The sequence below is a fragment of the Ictalurus punctatus genome, chromosome 11, assembly GCF_001660625.3.
Source record: "Ictalurus punctatus breed USDA103 chromosome 11, Coco_2.0, whole genome shotgun sequence".
Classification (NCBI taxonomy): Eukaryota; Metazoa; Chordata; class Actinopteri; order Siluriformes; family Ictaluridae; genus Ictalurus; species Ictalurus punctatus.
The window spans coordinates 19,801,199-19,828,698 of record NC_030426.2 but is presented as its reverse complement, the minus strand read 5'-3'; the positions used below and the strand labels follow the sequence as shown (position 1 = coordinate 19,828,698).

At 39.7% G+C, this 27,500-nt stretch overlaps 2 protein-coding genes across 26 annotated transcripts in view; one reads left to right on the top strand and one right to left on the bottom strand.

The window, feature by feature from the left end:
• The window catches only part of dock7 (dedicator of cytokinesis 7), a 70,141-nt gene extending 64,743 nt beyond the window's left edge, over nt 1-5,398 (bottom strand). For all 21 annotated transcript variants that reach the window (XM_047158437.2, XM_047158442.2, XM_053683829.1 and 18 more), the window contains exon 1: nt 5,246-5,398. In XM_047158437.2, coding sequence (XP_047014393.1) covers nt 5,246-5,283 — 38 coding nt within the window. In that variant the 5' untranslated portion in view covers nt 5,284-5,398. The remainder of the gene's footprint in view (nt 1-5,245) is intronic.
• Nucleotides 5,399-8,969: 3,571 nt separating this feature from the next.
• On the top strand, nt 8,970-24,012 carry atg4c (autophagy related 4C, cysteine peptidase). 5 transcript variants are annotated; one of them, XM_017480330.3, is made up of 12 exons: nt 8,970-9,073; nt 9,383-9,506; nt 10,699-10,782; nt 10,917-11,150; nt 12,919-13,243; nt 13,456-13,526; nt 13,677-13,831; nt 15,233-15,311; nt 15,973-16,049; nt 16,696-16,815; nt 21,709-21,782; nt 23,892-24,012. In XM_017480330.3, the coding sequence occupies exons 2-12, from the start codon at nt 9,431-9,433 to the stop codon at nt 23,899-23,901; spliced, it is 1,305 nt and encodes a 434-aa protein (XP_017335819.2). In that variant the 5' UTR covers nt 8,970-9,073; nt 9,383-9,430; the 3' UTR covers nt 23,902-24,012. The 5 variants fall into 5 exon arrangements, with proteins under 5 accessions (XP_017335819.2, XP_053539627.1, XP_017335820.1 ...); XM_053683652.1 differs by lacking the exons at nt 21,709-21,782; nt 23,892-24,012 and adding exons at nt 17,060-17,176; nt 18,844-19,258; XM_017480331.3 differs by lacking the exons at nt 21,709-21,782; nt 23,892-24,012 and adding an exon at nt 20,301-20,561.
• Nucleotides 24,013-27,500: the final 3,488 nt, after the last annotated feature.

Below are 27,500 nucleotides of genomic sequence, written 5' to 3'. Positions count from 1 at the left end.
GGTCAGGCCTTTATTTAGTCTTGACAAACCTGAGAAAATTAGCTAAAGAGTCTGGTGTTTACTAAGACACTGGTTAAAACAATTCATGTTACACGGCCTGGCTGTACTGGACCGAGACAGTTCCGGTACAAACTGTGCACTCGACTGCAATGACGGTTCAAGCAGAAACACAACATGAGGATAAGATCTTGTTTTCCGAAGCAGTGAGCCGGCTTTACCTTTTTTTTTTCCTCCCATGGAAAAAATGGAACAGGAGCAGAAAAGTTTTTGTTTCATTTTTATTCTTTGAGCTCTGTCTGGAACAAATAGTGTCCAGACTATCCTTAATAGGAAATATCCGTATCCATACTCTACTTGGTACGCATACATAGCAAAGAAGCTGTTTAAAAATTCACTCCCCGTTTAGCAATTTCTGTCAGCATACTATTTTGATCTTCTACGCCTATGGCAAAAAAAATTATAATAAATCCCCCAGAGTCAATGGGGGGAAAAAAATAATACACTCCAAAATGGGAGGGTGGATTCTACAGTAATGTCTCTGCTTGTCAAGGAAATTTGGGCAAATGGAAATCAAGACCAATTTACAGCCTGAGGAAAAAAAAACTGGAGGAAAAAAACAAACAAAAAAAAAAACAGCAACACTGAGTGATGTTACAACATCAACCCAAACGGATTTACTCTTCTAATCAGACCAGGGAAAATAAAAGCATCTAGTGAATAGAACAAAAGCCTGGGAACTTATCAAATCGAGGAGAATTATAATAGCTGGATAACTCAAGTCAGATGTCAATACTGATCACCTAGACAACAGAGATTACCCTGAATACCTTCCTGGCATGTCAAAGAAATGTTAAAAGGGCGGAGCTGAATAAGATTTGAATTATCTTCTTTTTACCCATTGAGCCCATCCCCATTTCCACAAATTGTACGCAAAGCTCCGCCCACAAAACTAATCCTAACTAGAGTTACCATTAACAAGGACAGTCATGACGTCACTTTGAAGCGCACTCGGGCAGTCGACTGCTCAACATTATGATTTAAAAGGAGGTTAAGGGAGGGGTTGGGGCGTGTCTATAAACTGACGGACATGACAAGGCAGGTTTCCAAAAATATATATAACATTTTCAGCAACATAACACACTTGTTCTGAGACAATGGCTTATACTATTTATTTTGTTAAATAATTTCTACAAAATTTTCCACATTATATGTATTAGTAAGAAACACTAAATCCGAGCTCTGCATCCATTTCAGGAGATTGGCGATTAATTAAATCAATTTAAGTCAGACGTTATAAACTGTAAATACACCGATCTCACTGTGCCTCAAAGAAATCTCTTCCCAATTACGTTACGTCATGAAAACGTCGTCCAGGATTGCTGAAGCTTGCATAAAACCACAGCAAAAAAAGTAACAACCATTGGTCAAGTGTTGACTCGAACCCCCAACCCGGGAGTCGCGAAGCAAACGTGCTAACTCCACAGCCACCGTGTCCCCCACCAAATGCACATACGATATCTTTTTTAATAACAAATGCTTATATCATAAGCCTAACCTAGTTGTTTGGCAAAGTCATGGGATTTTCACACACACACACACACACACACACACACACACACACACACAAAAACACACACAAACCTCTTTAGTTAACCAAGAATTGTCCGCAAAACAAAAAACATCCAGTGAGCAACAGAAATGCCTAGTTGAGAGAGGTCAGAGGAGGATGGCCAGGCTGGTTCAAGCTGACAGGAACGTAATGGTACATCAAATAACCAGTCTTTACAATCCTGCTGAGCAGAAAAGCATGTCAGAACGCACACGCACGTAGGCTACAACAGGAGACGACCACATAGAACAGCAATCCTGTTAGCCAAGAACAGGAATCTGAAGCTACTGTGTGCACAACAACAAACAAAGAGCCAGAAACGGTTCATCATCCGACAAATAGGAGTTTATAGTTGCATTTAATTTTTGGACACGCTACAACATTAAGTCATCACTTACATTAGAACAGGTAATACATTGTATACTATTATTGTGGAAAGAAGAATCTATGCAAACATATGAAATGGACCTTTGTTTTAGCCTAATATCTGCTTTTTCGTAATAAAGTTGCTTTACATTTCCTGATTCTTGACCTTAAACAATTTAAAAATAAATACAGTGACAAATGGAATACCTGAACAAAGCACAAAAATACAAACAGTTGTGTACAATTTGAAACAGTCGATCCTCTGACAAAGCGGGTTATAGGAATGATCACAGGGCAATCTCTACACCAAAGCCGGCTATAGGCTCAGCCAGATCATCCTGGAAAACTGCATACCACACGGCCATGTGTTTCCTCTTTGAAACATCCATTTTTTTACACTAAAAGATTACAGACAACACTGAGTTGAGTGGCCATTAAGGCAATAGAACAGCTGCCCACTTAAACTCAACTGTTACTATAAAGGAAGACTACATCGAAATATCCATATATGAAAGTTACTCTTTTTGAATTAAATTACTGGAAAAAATGAACTTTTCCATAATATTTTAACTTATTGGGCTGCACCTGTATAAGCCTATACTCACTCTATAGCCAATACTATATTCTATCATGTTCTTACTGAATATGTTTATTAGTCTAAATAACAATAATCTTGCTTGCTACTCTACTCTTTGGATTGCTACTGTAATCGCTGAATTTCCCTCTAGGATTAATAAAGCGATCGATCTATCCATCTATCCCCCCCTGTGATTATGAGCCCCACCCCGAGCGATACCAGAATCGGTCCTGAGTGCAGAGGTTTTGGACCAAGTGTGAAAACGTCCTTAGATTTTATTATTGTGTTTTTAAAGAATTGCTGCATCGTCCGGACATCGTGAATCCCGACGAGGTCACGGCCATCCATGGCCAGGAATCCAAGAAAGTAAAATTGGCCGTGCTCTCTGTGTGGGAGGAATGGCATCCTCTCTCTCTCCCAGGCCAATCATAGGCGTCTAGGAGCTCTTGCATGCAGAAGAGCATGGATAGCACTCTCCTCTGAGTGTATTACGCCGCCTTCAGCTAGTAAAGATGCAGCTGGCTGGCCTCACTTATCACAGATGAAGCATGCAATAGACTGGTTTCTAGCAGTCGTATGATAGGGGAAACCTGATGGTGTGCAGGAATTCTCCAAGACTAACATTTGAGGGGGGGGGGGGGGGGGGGGGGGGGGGGGGATCAACCATGCATCAACATGGACCAACATATTAAAAATAGTTTAATTATATAAAAATAATTTTTCATCAAAATGCAAGACTTTAACCAGAGGGATCATCGTTAAATTTTTATGTATTTAAAGAGGCACACAAATCCTGCTAAACTAGTATCAAAACTCTACACATGGTCTGAAACCTGGTACAGACCTGATGATGGCATCGTACTGGCATGGTGACTTTTTCTATGAGAAACATCAGACACACAATGTCCATGTACTTTAAAATAATATGACATGGGCAGTGGTAGCTCAGCAGTTACGATGTCGGTCTTCTGATCAGAAGGTCAGGAGTTCAATTCCCAGCACCACCAAGCTGGGCCCTTGAGCAAGGCCCTTAACCCTCGACCGCTTAAGCCGGGTGCACACTCTGTGATTTTTAATAGTCCTTTGTGACTGTTGCTTGTCAGACTGTACGAACATGATCCCCACTGTAAGCCGTGTCACACTGTAGGATCTCAGCTGTCATTAATGTCAAACTGTACAACGGTCAAGATGAGAAAAATAGACACACGCAAGAAGACTCGTACGGAGTAGGAGAAGCCACACTACAGGACTGTATCTCAAATCTTCTGACATGGCCAGAATTTAATCGGAGGCAAAATTTGATCGCACCGGCCATTAAATCGTCTGTCGGGGAACACGTCGAACTAGCAATCAAAGACTACAGATTTTATCCTAGGATTATAGCAATCTTTTAGAATTCTCAAAATTGGTCTCAGACGACCCAATCGTGGCCAAAATCGTACAATGTGAACCGGGCTTTAGATGCATAAAATGAGATCAACGTAAGTCGCTCTGGATAAATGCTGTAAATGTAAAAGATCCTCAACATCCGTAGCAGTTCGGGTTAAAAATAAATCACCGGATAGGATCGGAAAAACTTGACTTGATGAACCCGTTTCTGAATCCGATCTCGTGCTTCGAGCGACTAGCAGTACATTATCCAATATATGCGTCTACGTGTACATCATGAAAACTCTAACACCTGGTTAAATCCCACATCATCCATCTTTATAGCTCAGGTAATCCTCCAGCTTCGACACGAACACCGGACTACCTTGCCGTGTGGGTATTTCAAAGAGTAGGATTTCGACGTTAGCTGGATAACTCAAGTCAGATGTCAAGTCTGGAGTAGATCATTAAGTAATAAAGCTTTAAGCAACGTTCCTGCAATGCACAAGGACAGTAATACCATTAATAAGGACCCATCACTGTGTAGTTGCAGCATGCACGCTCCAAATGGCACCAACTGTGCAGCAACAACGTAACGAAGTAAAAGGAGATCACATGAGAAGTAACTACAGGATCTTATTGTGTGATGTTTCAATCTCAGATAATGAGAGGGAGGGGATTTGTTTCATAAAGCATAAAAACGCATATCCCAAAACTGAGCAAAGCAGCAAGGTGTCAACAAGGCACCAAATACTGTGACCCTCAATTTCTGCAATTAACAATAAAAGCAATAAATAAAACCAATTATTAAATAACAGACTTGTCCATTGATTACTGATCTAAGTCTTAAGCAGTACCATGGACTGAAACTAGGAGACAGGATGTAGTGTAGTTCACTACAGTTACACATGGAGTAAATACACTACCTAATGCTTATGTCTGTCTTGACAACCTTCATTTTGCAGGATTTCCCTTTGAATCCAGGACCACCTCATGGTCTGACTTCTCAAACTACATCAGTGGAGTATTCCTGTGGAGTAAACCCGACTTTACAAGCAGATAAAAACGTACACGAAGGCACAAAGCCATCATTCCGTGTGGTTTGGGTGGGTCACTCGGCATCTCTGACTGCAGGCTATAACAACAGCGCTAGCACTAACGTTAGCTACCCATAAACCGACTGTAGGCCTTTATTTGGGACCGGTTTTAATATCCACGGTAGGCAGCCGTCCAACAGGGACTAGCTAAAGAGCAAATAAACGACGGTAAACAACGAAGGGAAAGGAGTATACGTTTCAAAAACGCCGTTGAAACTGGAGTCTTACCTGCTTATTTTCTGAGCGAAGGCGCGGCGCTCAGCCATTGCTGTGGCCGCTAACTGACTGCACCGATTCCCCAAGTGTTCCAGGGTGAGGGGATAAAACGGGAGAAAACGGATAAAAATATACCGTAAAATATCGAAAAGAAGCGCAGTAACAGCGCCAAACCTGAAACACGGCTACAACCGGCAAGCTAACTCGCTAACATAGATACGCCAACATTTTCACAACAGTCTAAATCTGTGTCCAAAACCGTACTAAATATTAAACAAGTCAAAATAGTACAGCGCCATGATGTATTTGTGTTCATTACGGTAAAATGCGTGGGACTGTAACTCTGGAGAAATTATTTATTCAGACTAACAAACAATATAATTACTATAACCAGGATAAAACTCAAATGAACCAGAATGTAAGGATTAGGTACAATGTTTTTTTTTCTGCTTTTTTGTTTTATAAATGTTTGTGTGTTTGTGTTATGGGAACGGAGTAGTGGCAGATGCGCGTGAAGTAGTAACTGACTCATATCCTGTGTCCATACAATAACAATGAAACCGGAAACTAATAGAGCTGTATGATGTGTGAAGTGCATCCGAAAATAAAACGGGTCACTTTCTACTCATTTCCCACATTTAACCCTTCATAGTTCGTAGTGTGTGAGGTAGTAATAGATCACTTGCACGTGTGATTGATTTTTTTTACATAATTATTTATCATTATTAAAATTACACATTATAATTTACATTAATTCTATTATTCATTATTCCCGCCGCTGCCCTGAGTGTGTGGAGTTTATATGTTCTCCCCATGCTGCCGGAGTTTCCTCCAGGTACTCCGGTTTCCTCCCCCAATCCAAAGACATGCATGGTAGGCTGATTGGCAAAAAAAATTGCCCAAAGTGTCCGTAGTGTGTAAATGGGTGTGTGAATGTGTATGTGTATGTGATTGTGCCCTGTGATGGATTGGCACCCTGTCCAGGGTGTACCCCGCCTTGTGCCCCATACTCCTTGGGATAGGCTCCAGGTTCCCTAGTAGGATAAGGGGTATAGAAAATGGATGGATGGATAGATGGATAATTATTACAGCTGTTCCAGTTTATTTTAGAGCTGTAATGATGCATGATGAAGAGCAGATAGATAGATAGATAGCAAAAAAGCAGATTCAAATAAGACAGTAAAAAGACTATCATCATCATATACAATGATGATGAAGTATATACTAATAACAGGGGAAGTGAAGAACATTGATTATTTCATTACAATGGCACCTGTCAGGGGATGGGATATATTAGGCAGTAAGTGAACAGTCAGTTCTTGAAGTTAATGTGTTAGAAGCAGGAAAAATGGGCAAAGAGTTGCCAATTTTTCTGAGCGACTTTGACAAGGAGAACATTTACATTTACATTTACATTTATTCATTTAGCAGACGCTGTTATCCAAAGCGACTTACAAATGAGAGAATACAAGCAAAGCGATATATCAAGCGGAGAACAATACAAGTAGTGCTACCATACAAGATCTATTAATTGAGTTCTAGAAGAAGCGCCAGAGTAAGGTTTTTTATTTTATTTTATTTTTTTCAATGGGTTGGTTACGTGTTCACAGAAGAGGTGGGTCTTTAGCTGTTTCTTGAAGATGGTGACAGATTCTGAGCTCCGGATTGAGGTAAATGGTGATGGATAGATGACTGGGTCAGAGCATCTCCAAAACAGCAGGTCTTGTGGGGTGTTCCCTGTATGCAGTGGTTAGAACCTATTAAAAGTGGTACAAGGAAGGACAACCGATGAACCAGCGACAGGGTCCTGGGCAGCCAAGACTCATTGATGTGCATGGAGAGCAAAGGCTAGGCCATCTGGTCCGATCCTACAGAAGAGCTAGTGTAGCATAAATTGCTGGAAAGTTTCATGCTGGCTATGATAGAAAGGTGTCAGAACACACAGTGCACCACAGATTGCTGTGTATAAGGCTGTGTAGCTGCAGACTGGTCAAAGTGCCCATGCTGACCCCTGTTCACTGCCGAAAGCACCTACAGTGAGCACTTGGACATCAGAACTGGATCATAGAGCAATAGAAGAAGGTGGCCCGATCTGATGAGTCATGCTCTGGGCAATGTTCTGCTGGGAAACCTTGGTCCTGGCATTTATGTGGATGTTACTTTGACACGTACCAGCTACCTAAACATTCAAGGTGTTGACTTGGCCTCCAAATTCCCCGGATCTCAATCTGACCGAGCATCTGTGGGACGTGCTGGACAAACAAGTACAATACACGGAGGAATGACTTCGCAACTTACAGGACTTAAAGGATCTGCTGCTAACGTCTTGGTGCCAGATACCACAACACACCTTCAGAGGTCTTGTGGAGTCCATGTCATCACATGGTGATGCTTCCACCTCCAAACTACACTCTCCCAGTATTTCATAGACTTGTACAAATGAGTTGTAGCAATCTTTAAGCGAGCTTCGACCTGCCTTCTCTTTAGTAATGTGGGATGAGCGTGAGCAGTGAGCATTGCCTATTGTTTTCTCTGTGACGATGGCAGCTGCTGCCTCCAAGTGTTTCTGGAGCTCTTTCCTAGTGGTTCTTGGTTCTTGGGCTACTCTTCTGTCTATTCTTCTGACAACCTGGTCAGAAATCTTGTGAGGAGCTCCTGTGCGTGGTCGGCTGATGACGGAGTGATGTTGCTTCCACTTCCGGATAATAGCCCCAATGGTGCGTACTGGAGGATTCAGAAGTTTTGAAATACATCTGTATCCAATTCCATCAATATGTTTTGCAACAATAAGGTTGCGAAGGTCTTGGGAGAGCTCTTTGCTTTTACCCATCATGAGATGTTTCCTTTTTATAGACCATCAATTTACTAACCCAGCTGATATTAATTTGCACAGATAGGAGGTATAATTAATTACGAATTTTAGCTGGTTCCTTGCCTTACCTTGCCTTAGAGAACTGCTTTTTCTTAGCGTGTTCAATACTTTTTTCCTGTGTCATTCCACTTTATTAAACATAACTTTATTTATGGATTTTAATGTTGTTAATTCTTTATATTTCCAGATTTCGCAAGTTAATACTGACGTCTGGTGAAAATTTCATGTGAATATCATGGGAATTCAGTATCATGGGAAATATATTTACCGAAAAAAATGTTGACACGTCCAAAACTTATTTCCCCCAAGAAAAACCTATTTATTGAATTAGTGAAGTCACCTCAGAGCTCCAGGGTCCTGGGTTAAATCCTAAACTCTGTCTCTGTGGAGTTTCTGTGCATGTTCCCTCCCATGTCTTTGTGGGTCCCCTCCCTCTGGGTTCTCCAACCTCCGACATCCCAAAAACATGCCAACAGGGAGATTTGCCAATAAGGTAAGTTACTGCTAGGTGTGAATGAATATGTGTGTGTTGTTGCCATATATGGTGCCAATACATGTGTGTTGCTGCAATGGGATATGTAAAAACATTACACTTATAACAACTGTATGTAAAATATTGTGTGCAACAGGGTAATGCAGTGCACATTATACAGTGTAATATTAGCAGTCTGACATGGTGCATAGTCAGATTGTCATGGAGTATGTATTTTTTTTCTAATGCAGGGTTTTAATGCATATAATAGTAAGACTAAAATGCAATCAATTCATACATTTACTATTTATTACAAAAGAAAATTCCTTACAAAGAAATTTGGCTAAAACGCGTCACCCAGTGGCAGCAACCGGAAGCGCGTCCAACTCAAAGTCTCGCGAGAGTTCACAGGACACCGAGGTCATTTCCTCAAAATGTAAACAGAAGTGACATGCAGGCGATATGAACAGATAAATATCTCAAAGCACGTAAACAGGTACAATTATTTATAATATAATAAGTAGCGCATACATTATTATTAAATTATTAGTCTTTATACATTTTTAGCATTCAGTTGCTGCTGGTGTGATTTTCGGAAGTGTGTTAACAACTAGCTTTGGGGCTAAACAGTTGCCTAGCTAGTAAGGAAAACTTTAAAAAACATTATTTTAATGATTTCTCAAATCTGGCCTTTTCTCTATGTGGCAAAATTTGAATGTAATTTTTGGTCTGCGTGCATTAGTCAAGCTTTATCTACAATTGCAGGCACCTGAGTTTGTCTGTTTGTTTGTTTGTTTGAACACAGGCATTTGGCTGTGTGTGTGGTGATGGGTTCCGATCCGTGCCTGATGAAATGGAGATTAAAGGGAACGACGAGGTGGAGAAAATAAAGTCTAAGTTCATTTCGGCATGGAATAATGTCAAATACAGTAAGTAACACTACCCCAGGCACTGGCTGTGTCCCAAATCAAGCCCTACTCCTTACAAACGTTTGAGTTCTAGCTTTTATACACAGTCACCTTCTTTTACCTGAAGAACTCACCTGTTCTAAACAGAGCATCGTTTGCTTTAATGTGTTATTAACTTATAATAACACATCAACTAATACAGGGTGTCCTGAAAGTCTCCATACATAGGGGACATTAACTTTATATACAAAACATCTTGTACATAATTGCCTTACATGTATGAATGTATGTATATATATATATATATATATATATATATATATATATATATATATATATATATGTATATATAAGGCAATTATGTACAAGATGTTGTGTACATGGAGTATATATATATATATATATATATATATATATATATATATATATATATATATATATATATAAACTAAGTATAAAACACTTTTGGAAGATATTTAGCAAAAAAGTCTTAATTTTCACTATGTATGGATACTTTTGGGACATCCTGTATAATATGTTTAATATAATCTGTTCATATTTGTGTGTATACATATATATATATATATATATATATATATATATATATATATATATATATGGCATTCTGATTGATCAGAAAAAATTTTTTTTCGTTTATTTTCTATAACAGCAGCTCTGACAGTAATTCCAGCTACAACACAGATAACAGGCTTATATTAACGCGCTTGTTCTAATATGTTATCATTTCTTGTAACAGCGTACACAGGGACTTGTACGGCTGATGCTCCACGTAACATTTTTTTCATTTAAAAAGCATCTTTATTAATTGATATGCTTACTGTAAGATTTCTGTAACATTTATTTAACATTTTTAGAAGGAGTCTCCAGTGTCAGAGGTCACACTGCATTTTTTTTGTTTGGTTTTATTAACTTCAAGAGAGCCTAAACATTGGTGATAAAAGGAGCTAACTTAACTCTTGGACATTCCACAACATTAAATGTAACTAGAAATGCATAAAAAGTACGATGTTATTCTTTAATAAATCCAAATTGCAATTTATTTATTATTTGCATATTGCTGTGGTGTAAGAGGAATTAAACCATGACTTGCACCAAACCATTGTTTATTATTTTTACTATATCAGCACGTCCCAAAGTGTTTTATTCCTTACATCATGCCATACTTATTGAGTACGTTTTAATTTAACTATAGGTTGGATGCTGAAAACGAAGACTTCCTTTAGTCGCAATTCTGCAGTCTTCCTGCTGGGGAAATGTTATCACTTCAAGGCAGATGGTAAAAGAAATGCCACACACACACACACACCAACTTACTAGACAGTTGTAAAAGATGATTAGTACATGTCTATATTCTTTTCTATTCTAAGTTCCTGATGAGCTCCATGGTTTGTTACTGCTACTTTTCTACAGATGAAGACAGTCCTACAGAAAGCTGCAGCACAGACGTATTTGATGACGAACCTGTCATGGGCAATGTGGATGGATTTCGGAGGGATTTTGCTTCACGGATCTGGCTCACTTATCGGGATGATTTCGCCACGCTGCCGGAATCGAACATCACTACAGACTGTGGCTGGGGCTGCACTCTCAGAGCTGGGCAGATGATGCTGGCCCAGGCACTTTTACTGCATTTCTTGGGTAGAGGTCAGTTCCAGGTGTTGATTAGGTGTCTCTTGATGATTGGAGATTTCTAAAATTTTGACATGTCTGTGTGGCACATTTTAGATCAGAATGAGCTTTATACTCTTTAAACAAAGATATGCATGTTACATACGATTCCAAGCAGTGTTCTGGTTTATGCAGTCGTAGGACTGTTGTTCAGCATGCGTTTTGACATTCATCTTCAGTAAGATGCTCAGGGTTGCGGTTTATCCGGAGCCAAATCCTGGGAATGCTGGGCACAACCTGAATAGGATGCTAGTCCACCTCGTAGCAGCCTGCATACACATTCATTCACTCATTCACACCTCAGGGCAGTTTAGAAGCGGCAATCCTCTCATCCATGTCAGACTGGGGGGGAGTGAAGATTAACCCTGAATACTTCAATTTTATATACATTTATTTAGCACTTTTCTAAGCACTCAGAGCGCTTTATGTTGTATGGGGGGGGGGGGGGGGGGTAATCTCCTTGACTGCCACTAGTGTGTAGCATCCATCTGGTTGACGCGGTGGCGGCCATAGTGCGCCAGAACGCCCACTACACACCAGCTATTTGTAGAGAGGAGAGAGTGATATAGTCATTTCATGGATGGAGATTATTAGGAGGCCATGATAGAGAAGGGCCAATGGGGGAATTTTGCCAGGACCCCGGGGTTATACTGTACCCCTACTCTTTATGAGAAGTGTCCCGGGATTTTTAATGACCACAGAGAGTCAGGACCTAAGTTTAACGTCTCAGCCAAAAGACAGTGCTGTTTTTACGCTGTAGTGTCACCGTCACTATACTGGGGCATTCGGGGACATACAGACCACAGGGTGAACGCCACCTGGTGGCCTCACTAATAACACTTCCAGCAGCAACCTTAGTTTTCCCTAGGAAGTCTCCTATCCAGGTACTGGCCAGGCTCAACCCTGCTTTCCTTCAGTGGGAAACCAGGCTAGAACTGCATGGTGGTGTGGCCTCTGGTGTGGCCTCTGGTGTGGCCTCTGGTGTGGCCTCTGGTCTATCTCTGGTGTGGCCTCTGGTCTATCTCTGGTGTGGCCTCTGGTCTATCTCTGGTGTGGCCTCTGGTCTATCTCTGGTGTGGCCTCTGGTGTGGCCTCTGGTGTATCTCTGCCTTGAGCCCAGTGTTCCCTATATAGCCACACGATAAGCAAGGTCCCTTATGACAGAACATAGCTATAATTAATAAAATGAATGTCTGATCTGATTCTATTTTATGGCCTCCATTCAGAAAACAACGTTTAAGAAGAAGTTGGTGGCAACGACTAATTTGAAATGTCATGTGAAGTGTCTGAAGCGGCATAAATCATATTTATTGATCAATTACACGATGAAATTGCGTTAATGTTTCAGAATCAGACCCTTTATGATCCTCGCCAGGCTTAGCCCCACCACTTAGGTGCCCACCCTGTTTGTAAGGATAAAATGCAGTAAAAGTGAAATACTGGCCACATTGAATCTTTATAATTGGACTATTCTTTAAGTAGTAGCCCTTCTCATTAGAAGTCGGATTTAAATATGCCTGTGTGATTTATAGGAACTTTATAGGAGGACTTATGAAAGACTTTTCTATCACTCCTTATTGTGCAGTATGGACATTTCTGGTTATTTTAATTAGCTTGAAGTAATTTCTGAATTCAGTACACTTCCCAAAATATTTAGATAAAGAAGAATTTCGTATTTGATCACCTAAGGTGCATATTTAATTAATAAGTTTTTGGTCCATTTCCTTTTTTTTTTTCTTTCCAGACTGGACCTGGCCTGATGCACTGACCTTGGAGCCTCTGGACACTGAGACATGGACGAGCAGCACAGCACGAAAACTTGTCGCCTCAATAGAAGCTTCATTCCAGGGAGACCGGCTGAGAGTCCCAGAACCTTCATGCCAGCCCCAGTGTGGGGCAGAAGAAGCCGACGCCCACCTGAAAGAGGTGTACCACCGCACTATCGTGTCCTGGTTTGGAGACAGTCTGTCTGCCCAGCTCGGGGTCCACCGGCTGGTTCGTCTGGGTATGACCTCAGGGAAAAGAGCAGGAGATTGGTATGGCCCTGGAGTAGTGGCACACATACTCAGGTTGGTATGACTGTGACTCTTGTAGTGTTGTATCAACTGTCTGTAATTGTAGTGTATGCAGTAAATATCTTGTATCTCGGGATCTCAGACACACACACAAAAAAAACTTCCACTAGGTTCACTGTAATTCTGTTTAAAAATATTCCTAAAATTCATAATTATTCATTTCCTGTCTGTAATTAAAAAATAAATATATATTTATATATTTTTAGGAAAGCTGTGGAAATTGCTACAGATCCAGAACTGCGAGGTGTGACTGTTTATGTGGCGCAGGACTGCACAGGTATGCCAGATAAGTCAAGTAAATGTTCCTTAATCAAATAATATCCTCAGACTGCTGACAAATGATATGTAAGGAATAAAACACACAAAGAATGCTGTTAGCTTCAGCCAGTGATCTCGGAGATGCCTCTGTGTTATTGATTAACTCCAGTGTACAACGCTGATGTTATCGAGAGTCACTCAGCGCAGGTGGACACACACGCAGCCCCTGAGGGAGCGCTCACTGACAACAGAGCCGTCATCATTCTCATCCCTGTCAGACTGGGGGGAGAGAAGATTAACCCTGAATACTTCAGTTTTGTCAAGGTGAGACTGGTTAACATCTTGGCAGAAGTTACACTTGACATCGATGTAACAGATTTTATACATACATCATGATATTTTCAGAAGTGGTAGTGATTTCTTTAGGGCAGGAATCTATGTATACACTAATACCAGATCTGAAGTCAGTTGTACGTGTAGTATGTTGTTCATGGCTGCAGTAGGTACAGGGAAGAAAATCTGAAGCATATAGACTGATCATTAAAAGTAATCAGTATTTACCATATGATGTAAAATGGTATATAGTTGACTGTGTAATTTATACATATTGCTTTTATTTAAAATGTATTTTCATATTGTAGTAAACCCAGGTAAAATATAGGCCCACGATTTTAGAAATAATGTTAACTATTAAGCACCAAATTGAATTAGATGTGGACTAAGAACAGGTAGGAATTAAAGTTGGAAGGTTTCTTGTGCACATCGGACAACCTGTACCAAAGGATTCGTGTGAGGAATTTACTCAGGCCGAATATTTGGATTTGCCACCAAAAAAAAAAAAAGAATTAACAGACTTGGCCAGTCTAAAATTTTCCCCGGTCTATAATTGCAGGTACAGAATGTCTTGTTGTGTCATATGTGAGCACGAAAACCACATTTCCATTTCGTCAATGGGCCTCATTTATCATTCAAGTTCAAGTGGCTTTATCGTTATTTCAACCATATACAGCTGGTACAGTACACAGTGAAACGAAACAACGTTCCTCCAGGACCGTGGTGCTACATAAAACAACATACTAACCACATGAGACGACACAGAACTAAATAAGTTCTACACAAAGTGCACGTACAAGTGTTTTAATGTATGGATTTGTTTCGGATTGCTTATTGCTTATTTTTTTTCTCCAAATTATTAATATGAAAAGACTGAGCCTTGTGAGTTTCAACAAAATACAGATAAATTTGCATGTGCGATTGAAATAAATACATGATTTAAACTTGAGAGTGTAGTCTGTCCGTATAAAATTGCCAATTCATCACCAACAATACGATTTGACATTTGACACCCTAGTGAGTTTCCTAATACGTGAATTGACACAAACTCAGGAGTTCTCATTGGATACGAACTTTTTCCTGAATTAACTGTGTGTACGCAAATAACCGATTTCTTTTGTAAATACTCCTGCGAATGATTTACAAATACGTTTTGCATCCAGCTTGATAACTGAGGCCCAGTGATGAAATTTGTAAATGAAATAAATATGCCCCAGGCCTTACACTTCACTGTCAGAGTTCATTTGAAGCGCACTGTATCTGAGGGTGTAGGGTAGGATGGTGTAAATGCTCCAGTTTCTGCTGCTTTTATTATGCAAATGCAAACATCTGATTTTTAATCAAGCCCATCCTCGAGATAATTCGTGTAATTCAAATCCTTCATTTCCCCAGGCTATCCTGAGCTTGGAGTACTGTATCGGGATCATTGGAGGGAAACCCAAACAGGCCTACTACTTCGTTGGATTTCAAGGTGAGTCTCTTAATCCGAGCTCGTTTTTGCATAATTTGCCAATATAAAACAAGTTAAAGCCATTCTGGAGAGAAATGAACCTCATAGCTGAAGCAGAGCTTATTTTATGATGGATGGTGCTCCATCCTTCATGTATGAACATCTGTGCCACCCAAAGTAGCCCATTCTCCATCACCTTGATCTGCGAGTAGGAACCTTCAGTTGTACATGCTAGCAGTCAATATTTACACATTTACATTTTAGCAATTTAAAACCCGGCCGATGACGAGCGACGCGTTCTCCCTGCCAGGTCCGACTTGCCGTGTGAATCTATCACATGCAAATGACGCGATGTAATTGGATGTTTGTGAAAGTAATTTTCCTGCACCAAAAAAATTCAATGCCAATCCTTTTGGCTGTGTAACAGATGCGCTCGTGCAGCTAGATTGGAATAATAATAATAATAATACTAAATATAAAAAAAAGAGTTTAATCCATTCCAGTTTGTGAAGGACTAAGCAGGGAAAAAAATAAATCCATGCTGGGGTTCATTTTGCATGATACTCTAAGACAATCTGTGCATGACTTTGAGCTGCTCTGCATAGAAATTGAGGAAGGATATGCATTATTATAACCGTGCTGTTTTTTTTTGAATAACTTGTCTTTTGTTTTGTCCTTGCAGATGACAGCATGATTTACATGGACCCTCATTACTGTCAGTCTTTTGTGGATGTCAGCACAAGCAATTTTCCTCTGCAGGTAATGTGGAATTGCAAAAAAGCTGACCGCTGCCTAGTGATGTGAATTTAATAGTTTCTGTTAGTACTTAAGGGTATGAATTTTAAAGAAGCCCTTTGCACTCAATTACCGAACACACGAGAGTCGATTTACACCTCTGTCTGACATCTAGGACATGTCTCGTGCAAAAAAAAAAAAAAAAAAAAAAGGCAAGCAGATTTTAAAATGTTCTGCTAGATATATCCGCTCTTACATACCCTGCTACTGTGTTCGACTCTGTTTTTTTTTTTTTGTGGGCATGATAAAATGTTTTTACATTTTTATATGCAGAAAAAATGCAGCATGACAGCCTGAAATACCGATCCATTCCTTTGGCCTGTCTGTCACAGCTGTTCAAACTAGAAACTTAGAAGAAGAAGAAAAAAAAAACATTTTTGAAAACACATTTCACTTGGCCAAGTTGAGGCTTTTATTTGTTCTGTCTGGATCACATGGACATGTGAGGATTTTATTTAGCGAACATTGTAGCAACTACTTACATGAAGACCTGTAGTATAGTGGATATTATCCTCCAATAGCACAAGATCACATTTAGACAGTATTATAATGTAATTATTAAATACATTTCATTACTTTATTAATTTTTGGTGGTTTTTTTTTCCCCCAGTCATATCATTGCCCATCACCAAAGAAGATGCCTTTCATTAAAATGGACCCAAGCTGCACTATTGGGTTCTACTCCAAAAGTGTTCAGGATTATGAAAGAATTAGCAGCGAGCTGGCAAAGGTGAGTGAAGCTTGCCATTCTAAAGAGAATGACTGTATAGGTTGCAGCTGATCTGGCAAAGTGTAAAGGTGTATTATAAGTGCGAGGTCTATTATACTGTGGTTCAAACGCAACCAAGTCAGTGTGTTAAAATCAACCCAGACACATCTGATTATTATTAGATATTATAGGAAAATTTTTCTTATTTGACACTTTCTGAGCGCACGGGGGCTTAGTGGTTAACACGTTTGCCTCACACCTTCAGGGTCCGGGGTTCGAGTCCCACTGGGGCCATGTGTGTGCGGAGTTTGCATGTTCTCCCCGTGCTGCGGGGGTTTCCTCCGGGTGCTCCGGTTTCCTCCCCGGTCCAAAGACATGCTTGGTAGGCTGATTGGCGTGTCTAAAGTGTCCATAGTGTATGAATGAGTGTGTGAGTGTGTATGTGATTGTGCCCTGCGATGGACTGGCACCCTGTCCAGGGTGTACCCCGCCTTGTGCCTGATAGACTCCAGGTTCCCCGTAGACCCTGAAAAGGAGTAAGTGGTTGAAGATGGATGGATGACACTTTCTGAGAAGCATTGTGCAGATGTGTAGGTTTATATCCCCTTATGATCAAACTAAATAAGACAAAGTTATATTTCCTTATCACAAGTAACAAACAAAGCTCAAATACGCTGTTAATAAAAATACATCAATAAATGGTCTGCACTTATATCGTGCTTTTATCTCGTGCTTAAGTCTCATTCACCCATTCACACACACACTTGGGGTTCAGTGTCTCACCCAAGGACACTCCGGTATGTGGAGTCACGTGGGCCGGGAATCGAACCGCCAACCCTACGATTAGTGGACAACCCGCTCTACCACCTAATTTTCTATAACAGCAGCTCTGACAATGGTGCCAGTTGTAATTCTAACATTCTAACACGTTATCTTTATTATAGTAATGATGTCCACAGAGCCGTACGGTGGAGGATGCTTCACATAAACACATTTTTAAAAAATGTAATTGTTCATACGGTGAAGTTTTCTGTGAGGAGGTGTTTGTTTAAACATTTTTAAAAGGAGTCTCCATTGTCAGCACTTTGTAATAGTCAACGGTAAAGTTGTACCGTAACATTTTCCGACATTCAGGAGAGAGGGCCTTGCAGTTTTTCAGTAAACATAACAAGCTACATTTTTGTTTTAATAACTTTAAGAGGAAAAACGAGAGGCTGGTGAGGGAACAACTGTTTATAGCTGTTATAATATCAGTGAGAACAGGACAACATTACATGTTGTCCTATAACATTACATTATAGCTGTTCAGTGAGAACATGTTCGACAACATTAAACTAACTATAAACGGATAAAACACTTAATGATAAACGCACAATGTGTCATTTAATAGGTAAAACGGTTATTGTTGGGAAGTTGTCGCAGTGTAAGAAGAATAAATCACTTTGTGGCAAGCCTTTATAGGAAAATAATCAGCTTCAGCATCACAGCACCCCGTCGATGATTATTTTCCTATAACAGCACAGACATTTTATTCCTTACATAACTTGTAAGCCGACCGTTTGCTTTTATAACTGCCTCCAAACTCATTTGGATCCTTTTAGCAGTAAAAAATAAATTAGTCCTTGTGAGATTTCTTATATATAAATGTGCCTTCTTTAAATTAGGTCAGGTTCAGCTTTGGACTGTTGTTTTGCTTCAGGATATATTATGTGTAGAAATAAATGCAGTTTTAATCACAGCTCTTTAACACTTCAGGTCTGCGGTATGTACAGTACCTGATATTAGTCGGACTGAGTAGTTGGGTTGAACTAGATGTTACTGCAGTGTGTATAGAGTCAGCCAGCAGGTGGCAGCATTTATCTGTGTAAGAAAGGAGTCCCGAGGACTTCACACTTTTGCACATTTTAGTCTTGTGTTCTGAGACACCGGACTCAAATTTGCCATTGTGTGCATTTAATAGGGGAAAAAATGTTTAAATCTGGAGTATCTTGATGACTTTTTTTTTTTTTTTTTTTAACTCAAATCTGATTCTGTGATGACATGAGCTAGGTGCTGCAGCCGTCATCGAAAGAGAAGTACCCGGCGTTTACCTTTATGAAAGGACACGGGAGAGATTACGAACTGTCTGTTCCTTTGGAGAAGAGAGAGTGGCCCTTCATCAAAGACACACGCATTCCCGGGGCCACGGCAGGGGACTTTGTGCTGCTGTAAACGAGGGCTTGGAATTCCAGAGTGTTGTTATGTGTGTGATTTGTCGACATTATTCTGGTTTAAATGGTTGCACCACACCAAGCATGAGGTGTTTTACTGGATGCACCGATTGCATTGGGATACAACAAAGTAGTCCTGAATCTGGGGTTTGTCTGTTTGGATATGCAGAAAGCAAAACCATCCATCCATCAACAACTCTCTATATCCAACACCTCAACTTAACACTGTAAATAAACTCAACACATCTCTCATACATTTCTGGTCAGAGGATATTTTTTTTCAGGGTGTTATGTTTATATGTTGCCATTCATCCTGCACTCACTGTAACACATCGAATTTCGAATTCGAAAGTGGTACGGTCTGTAGAATGTTACTTCATACATTGTTTCATAATTATTAAACAATTAATATGATACTTTATATCTAGAAGAGAAAAAAAAACACCCTCCAGGTTAAAGGTCAGCTGAGAGTTACAACACTGTGCTAAAACGGGACGGAAAACTGAGCTTATAAACGCTACACGGCCTTCAGAATCGTGCTAGTGTCTCCTAGAAGCATGAAGTTTATAAGGCTAATTCAAAAGCCGGCAGCCTGTGAGAGCTTCTGAAATGTCTTGTACACACTGAGATATTGAAAATGTAGCATTTTTACTCTCTCTGTCTCTCTCTCTCTCTCTCTCTCTCTCTCACACACACACACACACGCAAGGTGTTTCTGGCTAATATTTGATTTTTCTCTGAATTAAATTGTGTCTCACCAATTATGACTGGATAACAGTGCTGCTAAAATCATGATGGTGTTTAGAAGGAAGCCTTCTCATGAAGCATTCTCTCAAAGGCTTCCCGTGCCATTGAAGAAATACTAAATAACATTGAAAAAGTGATTTTTTAAAATGATTATTATTATTATTTTTTGTTTATAGCTATTTTGATTAAACCTCATTATCTAGTCGTCATATCCATTTCAAAAAAGTGTTCTGAATAAGAAGTAAAAATGTTGTCTTTGTTCTTGTTGTATTTTGGTAAAGAAGAATGGTGTAAGCCAAAGTGTTTTGTACTATAGAAAGCTGTAACACTATTTTTTTTGTTCATGTAACCAGATTATTTGAAGAGATAATACTAAGTTGTATGAGTGCTGAAGAACATGAAACACATGCTTGTTTTCCCAAAATCAGTTTGCACAGTGGTCATTAATGTTTTGTTCCACAGTAATTTACAGTAAAGCTGAAAAGACTCACTATGTTATGTATATTTGTCATTTCTTTGTCATTCATTTTAAGTAACTGCTTTATTCAGGTCAGGGTCACTAGAGTCTATCCTGGAAAACACTGCGTATGATGTAGGAAGACACTCTGGATGGGATTCCAGTTCATCACAGCCATGTTCCCACAGTTCCTTAAAAATGGAGCTTGGAGTGGCTTTCTTCCATCCATCCATTTACCGCATATCCTACACAGAGTCTCAGGAAGCATGGAGCCTATCCCAGGTGACTCGGGGCACGAGGCAGAGGAGACCCTGGATGGGGTGCCAACACATCATAGGGCTCAACTGCACACACACCCATTCACACACTATGTGCCCGGAGGAAAGCCCCGAAGCGCCTGGAGAACATGCAAACTCCATGCACACAGTGCAGAGTCAGTATTCGGACCCCCAACCCTGGGGGTGCGAGGCAGGTGTGCTAGACACTACGCCACCGTAATCCCCATTTCCTCCCTTGAAAGGCCTGAACTCCATCTAATTTGAAAAAGCAAGTTTTGCTAATTCGCCACACTAACTGCCTATATTTACCTAACTTAGCTTGTTTTCTTTGCTAATGCCAAGTTAGACAAGCATCAATTCCAGTAGCTAACATAAAGGGCTAGGCAGCAAGTCAAATTCTAGTTAATGGTGATAAATATTCGATATTTACACGATATTTTAGTTCAGGTTAATTCATTAGCAAACTACGCATTAGCCACCAGCAAACTTGCAGAGATTCAATGATTTTTTCGGGTAAAATAGCGTAGTTGCTTTAAAATGAAAATCATTTTCTTAGAGTTTTAGCTAAGTAAAAAAAAAAAGTTACTTTTTACATAAAGACATGCCATTGTTTAAAATCTTAAGTACATGTCAAAGTTTTTTTTTTTTGCTTTCACTTGTAATTTGTTTTTATGTCCACTTTTGACACATCTATCACATACATCTGCTGTATACTTTCACTTATACAGCAACATTTCTCAGTACTTTTTGCACCCGTCTACATTTCAATGTTTAAGGTTATTTTCCAATAATCATGCAAGATGAATGTTAACTGTACATTTTAAACCCTCACCCACACTCCAATGGGGCCAAATGGGAAAAACAGGACCTCAGAAGAGACAACTGCTTATTGTACACTCTTCACAGGAAAAGAAAATGTACGTGTATTGGATTCAGTGTTGCCATGGTTAATTCTTCTGTTTCTGTTCTGTTTGAGAAATGCTTGTGCTGTTTCCTTGTTAAATCCAAATTCTTGTATTTAAAAGGCCATGGCCTTTGACGATGGGCTCTGTTTTGGGGAACAGTCTGCCCTTTTGAGGGCCGCAGCAGAAGAATCGGCCGTTTGTGTTGACCATGGCATGTCGTGAAGACAGACCCGATGGAGTACAATGAGTCCATCGAGCTGCTGCGTATTTCAGCATTTGTATCTCTGATCAGTAAATTGACTCTGGGCTGTTTTTAGGAAACGGCACACAGAGGAAGAGGAAAAGGATTGCTACGGTTGAAGAATGCAGCGAGATGCCGGGATGCCATTTTGTGAGTGTTACATGAAAGGGCATTTGTGCTCTGGGGCATCAGGGCTTTGAGGGGACTCTGTTCTGCTTGTATTTAAGATGCTGTCTGTATGAATATTTGATTAATGAGCCATGATTTCCAGGATAGTGAATTCTGTATCTAAGCAGAATACCAAGCCTCGGCACTCAGTTTTAACACAACTGCCAGTAGACGCATTGATTCCTGCAGATTCCTGAACATTTTTTTGATGTGAAAGAAGCGGGAAACACACTTCTGCTTACAAATCTGGCTGAATGAAGTTTTTCTCAATGCTGGGTCTTGAAAAAAAGAGGATACAACATCAATCTAGCTTGGATTTAGGCTATAGAAGAGTATGCCCAAGCATGCAAACTCAATAAACTGATGATATGCTAAGATGACTTAGTATTAGAATTGCATTAAAGAAACTTAGAAAGATTACCCAACCATCTATTCATGGGTTATTCAGTGTTTGGGGTGCCATTACATTACAAATATGTATGAAAATAAAGGACATTTTAAAAGTGCTTGACCTTTTTTTTTTTTTTTACATAAACGTGTGAATCCGTTTGACATTCCTTGCTTAAAACATTCTTTTCCATGACTCATACATTGTAGGACATGAAGAAATGTTCATTTTAGTATCACAACATTCACTCAACCCTGTTACCTGAACACATTCACCCGAATGTCCTACAAGTTCAACAAGAAATTGCATTGCACAAATTTCTCTAAGATCACAGGAAGAAGAAAATTAAGTTCTCATTCTTCACTCTTTATTCTCTCGCTTAGTGGTTAGCACGTTTGCGTTGCACCTCCGTGGTTGGGGGGGGTTGAATCTTACATCCACTCTGTGTGCATGGAACTTGCATGTTCTCCCCGTGCTTCGGGGGTTTCCTCCCCAGTCCAAAGACATGCGTTGTAAACTGATTGGCATTTCCAGATTATCCAGATTTGTGTTCTGTGATGGATTGGCACCCTGTCCAGTGTGTCCCCCGCTCTGTGCCCAGAGTTCCCTGGGATAAGCTCCAGGCTCCCCGTGACCCTGTGTCGGATAAGCGGTATGGAAAATGGATGGACGGATTGTCCTCGTACCATTAACATGGATGCCAGTTAACCACATTTAGTGTATTTGTTAATTCTATGCTGAAAATTCAAACCCTGTTACTTTCCAACCTGTTATGCATGTATGAGCAAAATGCACTTACTGTCAGCAAAGAAATCTTGTAAAACGAGATTGTTGACTGAAATGGGTTAACAAGTAAATTTCTTAGATTCACTGTTAAAAATTACAATAAAAAAAAAAACCTTTTTTATATATATTTTTTAAGTGTAACAAGGGCTAAATGGTAAAATCATGGAATAACCCTTATATGTGCTTCATTATGCTTTCAAAGCCTTTATTTCATAGTGTTATCATGCTAACATCTGGATTTGACTCGATCTTTTTTTTGAAAGCCCCAAACAAGACCTGAAATACTTAGAATTGAAAAACAGTTATGTGTACAGTAGGTCCTAATTGAAATCCACTAGTCTGAGTGCATCTTTTCTTCACCTCAGTAGAGCACTAATTCAGGCCGTTGAAGGTGTTTGCCCCAGTGGAGCTGAGACCAGTGCATTTATTATGCAGTGTCTCTTAATTAGTGCTGGCCATCTTGTGCTTAACGCTGCCCTGCTGAGGCCCTTACAGAGCGGAGAGACAGAGAAATCCACTCATGATGGATGATCCAGGACGTATCCATCGGAATTAAATTTGGACTGCTCTAGATTACTAGCGATGGTCTTTGTCAGTGTCAAAGCACTCTGACTATATGCTAAAGTCTGCCATTTAGCATGTGGACTTGGTTCCTCTTTGTGGTGGGGTCTTTTTTAGCTGAACCTTTAACTGAACGAGTTCATAAATGCATTTTTATTACTTTAATGTGCACTAAATGGTCAAATTGTAAAAAAACAAACAAAACAAAGAAATATTTGGGGGGGTGGTGCGTTCATACAGTGGAGGTGTGGGGGATTTGTATATTTATATTTTACCTCAGGAACAAAAGCCTAGTTAGCAAGTTATTTCATTATTATTATTTTATATCCAAATATCATTCATTTGTTCATCTTCAGTAAACGTTGAGGTGGATCTCAAGCCAATCTTGAGAACACTGTGTGTGAGATGGGAGTACACCCTGGATGGACCATACATACATACCAGAGTCACAGAGAAGGATGTCTTTGGACTGGGGGGGAAGAAACCACCGAACCACAGGGAGAACGTGCAAGCTCTGCACACACAGGTCAGAGGTGAGATTTGAACCCCCACCCCCAGAGATCCGAGGCAAATGTGCTAACCATTAAGCCACAGTGTCCCATTATTTTGTCTGTTTAAAGACATAAAATCACAAGAGATGGCAATTTTAAAGGTATTTTTGTCTCTTTTTTGTCATCCTTGCTTTAATCTGAGCACTAGGTGATCTACAAGTGTGTATGTATCTACAAGTAGGTACTGTAGTGAGATTTATTCTCACTGCTATCCTATGGAATGCTGGGAATCTTGAAAATGGGTACGTCACTTGAAAGTCTCATGCTGGCAGTATAGTGCTATAGCTGAGTATGTTCACTCACACTAAGGAGAATGTAAATACTATGAGACTGTGTACATGGTGGTGTGGTTATTATGAATGGACGTTTTCCTTAGTCTGGGTTGTTCCATAGTTCCTGTTTATATAAAGCTATCCGTAATCAGAACCAAAGTATTTATTCATGAAGTACTTGATGGAAAAGATCGAATTATTATTATTATTATTTTGTTTTCTTCAAACAGCACATGACCTGAAGCATACCACCTCATCTGCCGCATGAGCATGCTTCTATGTTAACAAACATTTTAGCTAGGCTAAAAAATTTCCCAAGGTGTGAATGAGTGTCTGGATATGTGTGTGTGTGCACGTGCATTCCCACCTCACGCCCAATGTTCTCAGGATAGGCTTACTAAAGAACTTGAATGTTTTCCACCAGCATGCACTTAAAAATACTACTCTTTTCTTTCTTACAGCAAATTCGAACTTCCAGGTATCACATTAAGTTTCTGAGTTGTTCCATTTCTTTCTGCGCCAAGACCTTTCCTGCATGTGAGCCATTTCCCTGCTAGACCTAATCCCCCACCCGTGCAGTCTTATCACTGTGACAACATGGCGTGCCCCGAAGTTAACATTTGGATAACAGATGTGTGTGCCCATTTCTATTTCCTTTCTTAGTGACAGGAAATCTCGCTGGCGATTTCTCTCATCTCACGGGTGATGCTGAGCGAATGCTGGCTTCCTCATTCCGTTCTCCTCTCAGGCATGGACGTGCCCCCTGTCACGTTTTGCTAACCGAATGCATGGTGAAGAGCTGGGAGCGTGGGCTTGATGGCAGTGGATATTGCCTGCTATTGGGTGTGTCGAGTCAGCTATGTGTGCTGCGATGCTGAGATGGAGGCTCAGGGAATCTGTGTGTGTGTGTGTGTGTGTGTGTGTGTGTGTGTGTGTGTAGAGCATCACGAGAACTTTCCATACACGCCGACACTTATTTCAATGTGAGGGGACACTATGAGGCACATCTGTCTCTGAAATACTCTTACTATCACTCAGTGGTGGTTTACACACATATAGCTACAGCATTCATGGATAAAGCTAAGCTTTGCAGCATTCTGCAGATTTTATAACGAAGCAGGCCACAGTAAATCTCCAGCTAATAAACAAGGGATTCTTCTGTAACTGCAACAGAGAATTAACAGCGACTGTAACATAAGCTCACCTGACGTGATTGTCAGCCTGTTTTAATGCAATGGAAATGGGAGATTCCACAGTTGCGGTGCCACTCGTGTCCAGCTGATATATAAATATGCATGTAAGGTAAAGGTAAAAGACATTTTAAACCTAGGTAAAGTATCATTCACAACATATGCATATGTTTCAGATGAATGACTTGCAACATTAATAAAAACCTATTTACACCAGTTAGCCCACTATACAGTTGTGCTCATAAATTTACATACCCCTTGCAGAATCGGCAAAATGTTAATAATTAAAAAAAAAAAGAGGAATCATTAAAATTGCATTTTGTTTATTTAGTACTGCCCTGAAGAAGCTATTTCACATAACAGATGTTTACATATAGTCCACAAGACACAATAATTACTGAATTTACACAAAGGAATAAGTTCAAAAGTTTACATACTGTATGCTTGATTCTTAATACTGTGTGTCATTACCTCCATGACTGTGTTTATGTTTTGTGACAGTTCTTCATGAGTCCCTTGTTTATCCTGTGCAGTTGTTTTTCAGAAAAATCCTCCAGGTCCTGCACAGTATTTGGTTTTCCAGCATCTTCGGCATATTTGACCCCTTTCCAACAGCGGCTATATGATGCTGAGATCCGTCTTTTCACAACGAGGACAGTTGAGAGACTCGTACACAATTATTACAAAAGGTGAAAACATTCACTGATGCTCAAGAAGGCAACACGATACATTAAGAGCCAGGGGGATGTAAACTTATGAATCACTGATAGTATTTTATCTTCAGGGAGACATATAACACTAAATCTTATTTGAATGGCAGTACTAAATGAAAAAGATCTTTAAACAAAATAATAACAGTTTACACCTGTGGGACTACTGTTATTTTATCCACATTTTAACTGAGCTGACCAGTCAGTCAGGCTGTTCACTGGAATGACTCAACAATAATAACTATAACAATTATACCAATAGTAGTTGATTGTGATCGCCATCAATAATAAAACAATCTTTTCTTCACATTTATCACGTTCACTTCCTGGATTGCTGAAGTGCCACTTAACCATGCTATAAATGAATAAAGTCAATGAAATTTGATTTTTATAGCACTTTTAACAATGGACATGGTCACAGTGCAGCATTACAGGAATGTATAAATTCAGGATATACATTTTAAATGTATAAATTTATCCCTAATTAGCAAGCCAGTGGCGATGGTGGCATAGGAACAACTCCATGAGACGACATGAGGAAGAAACCTTGAGAGGAACGACGCTGTACCATAAATATGTGTATATATATATATATATATATATATATATATATATATATATATATATATATAGTTCATATATACTCCATCTTATGACTCATACAGGTACAGGCAACACATTGCTACTCTCATCATAAACATGGGTTTAAAATGTTTATTTGACAGCAATTAATTTAAAACTAGATTGAATTATCGGGACAGAGGGGTCGCGTAGCTCATAAAATCAGAACTGCCTTTATTTAGCTAATTTATTTTTATATGCCAGAGTATATTTGCTGCAATTGCAACAGTAAATTGGTCATTAAGGAAGACAAAAATGATCGTAAACGTAAACGTATTTATTTACAACAAGACTTAATTGACATGTACATTGAAATGAATTTACCGTTGAACTTTTTACAGTTACCCTTTCAGTCTAAAATCAATAACCATCCTGAGAGAAAGATGTTCCCTGCAATGTACTGTGCCCAAAATAGCATCCCAACCCAGCCATCAACCCCAAGCACATCAAGCGCAATTTCTCCATTAATGAGCCATTAGTCTATGTGCGGCTTGAAATATAGCTCTTCTTAACACATATACATATATACTAAAAAAAAGCCATTTAAAATGATTTAGTGGACTGTGTGGGCGCATTAATTTTCTGTACTAAAAATATATTTTTAAGCAGGTCCTCGGCTCT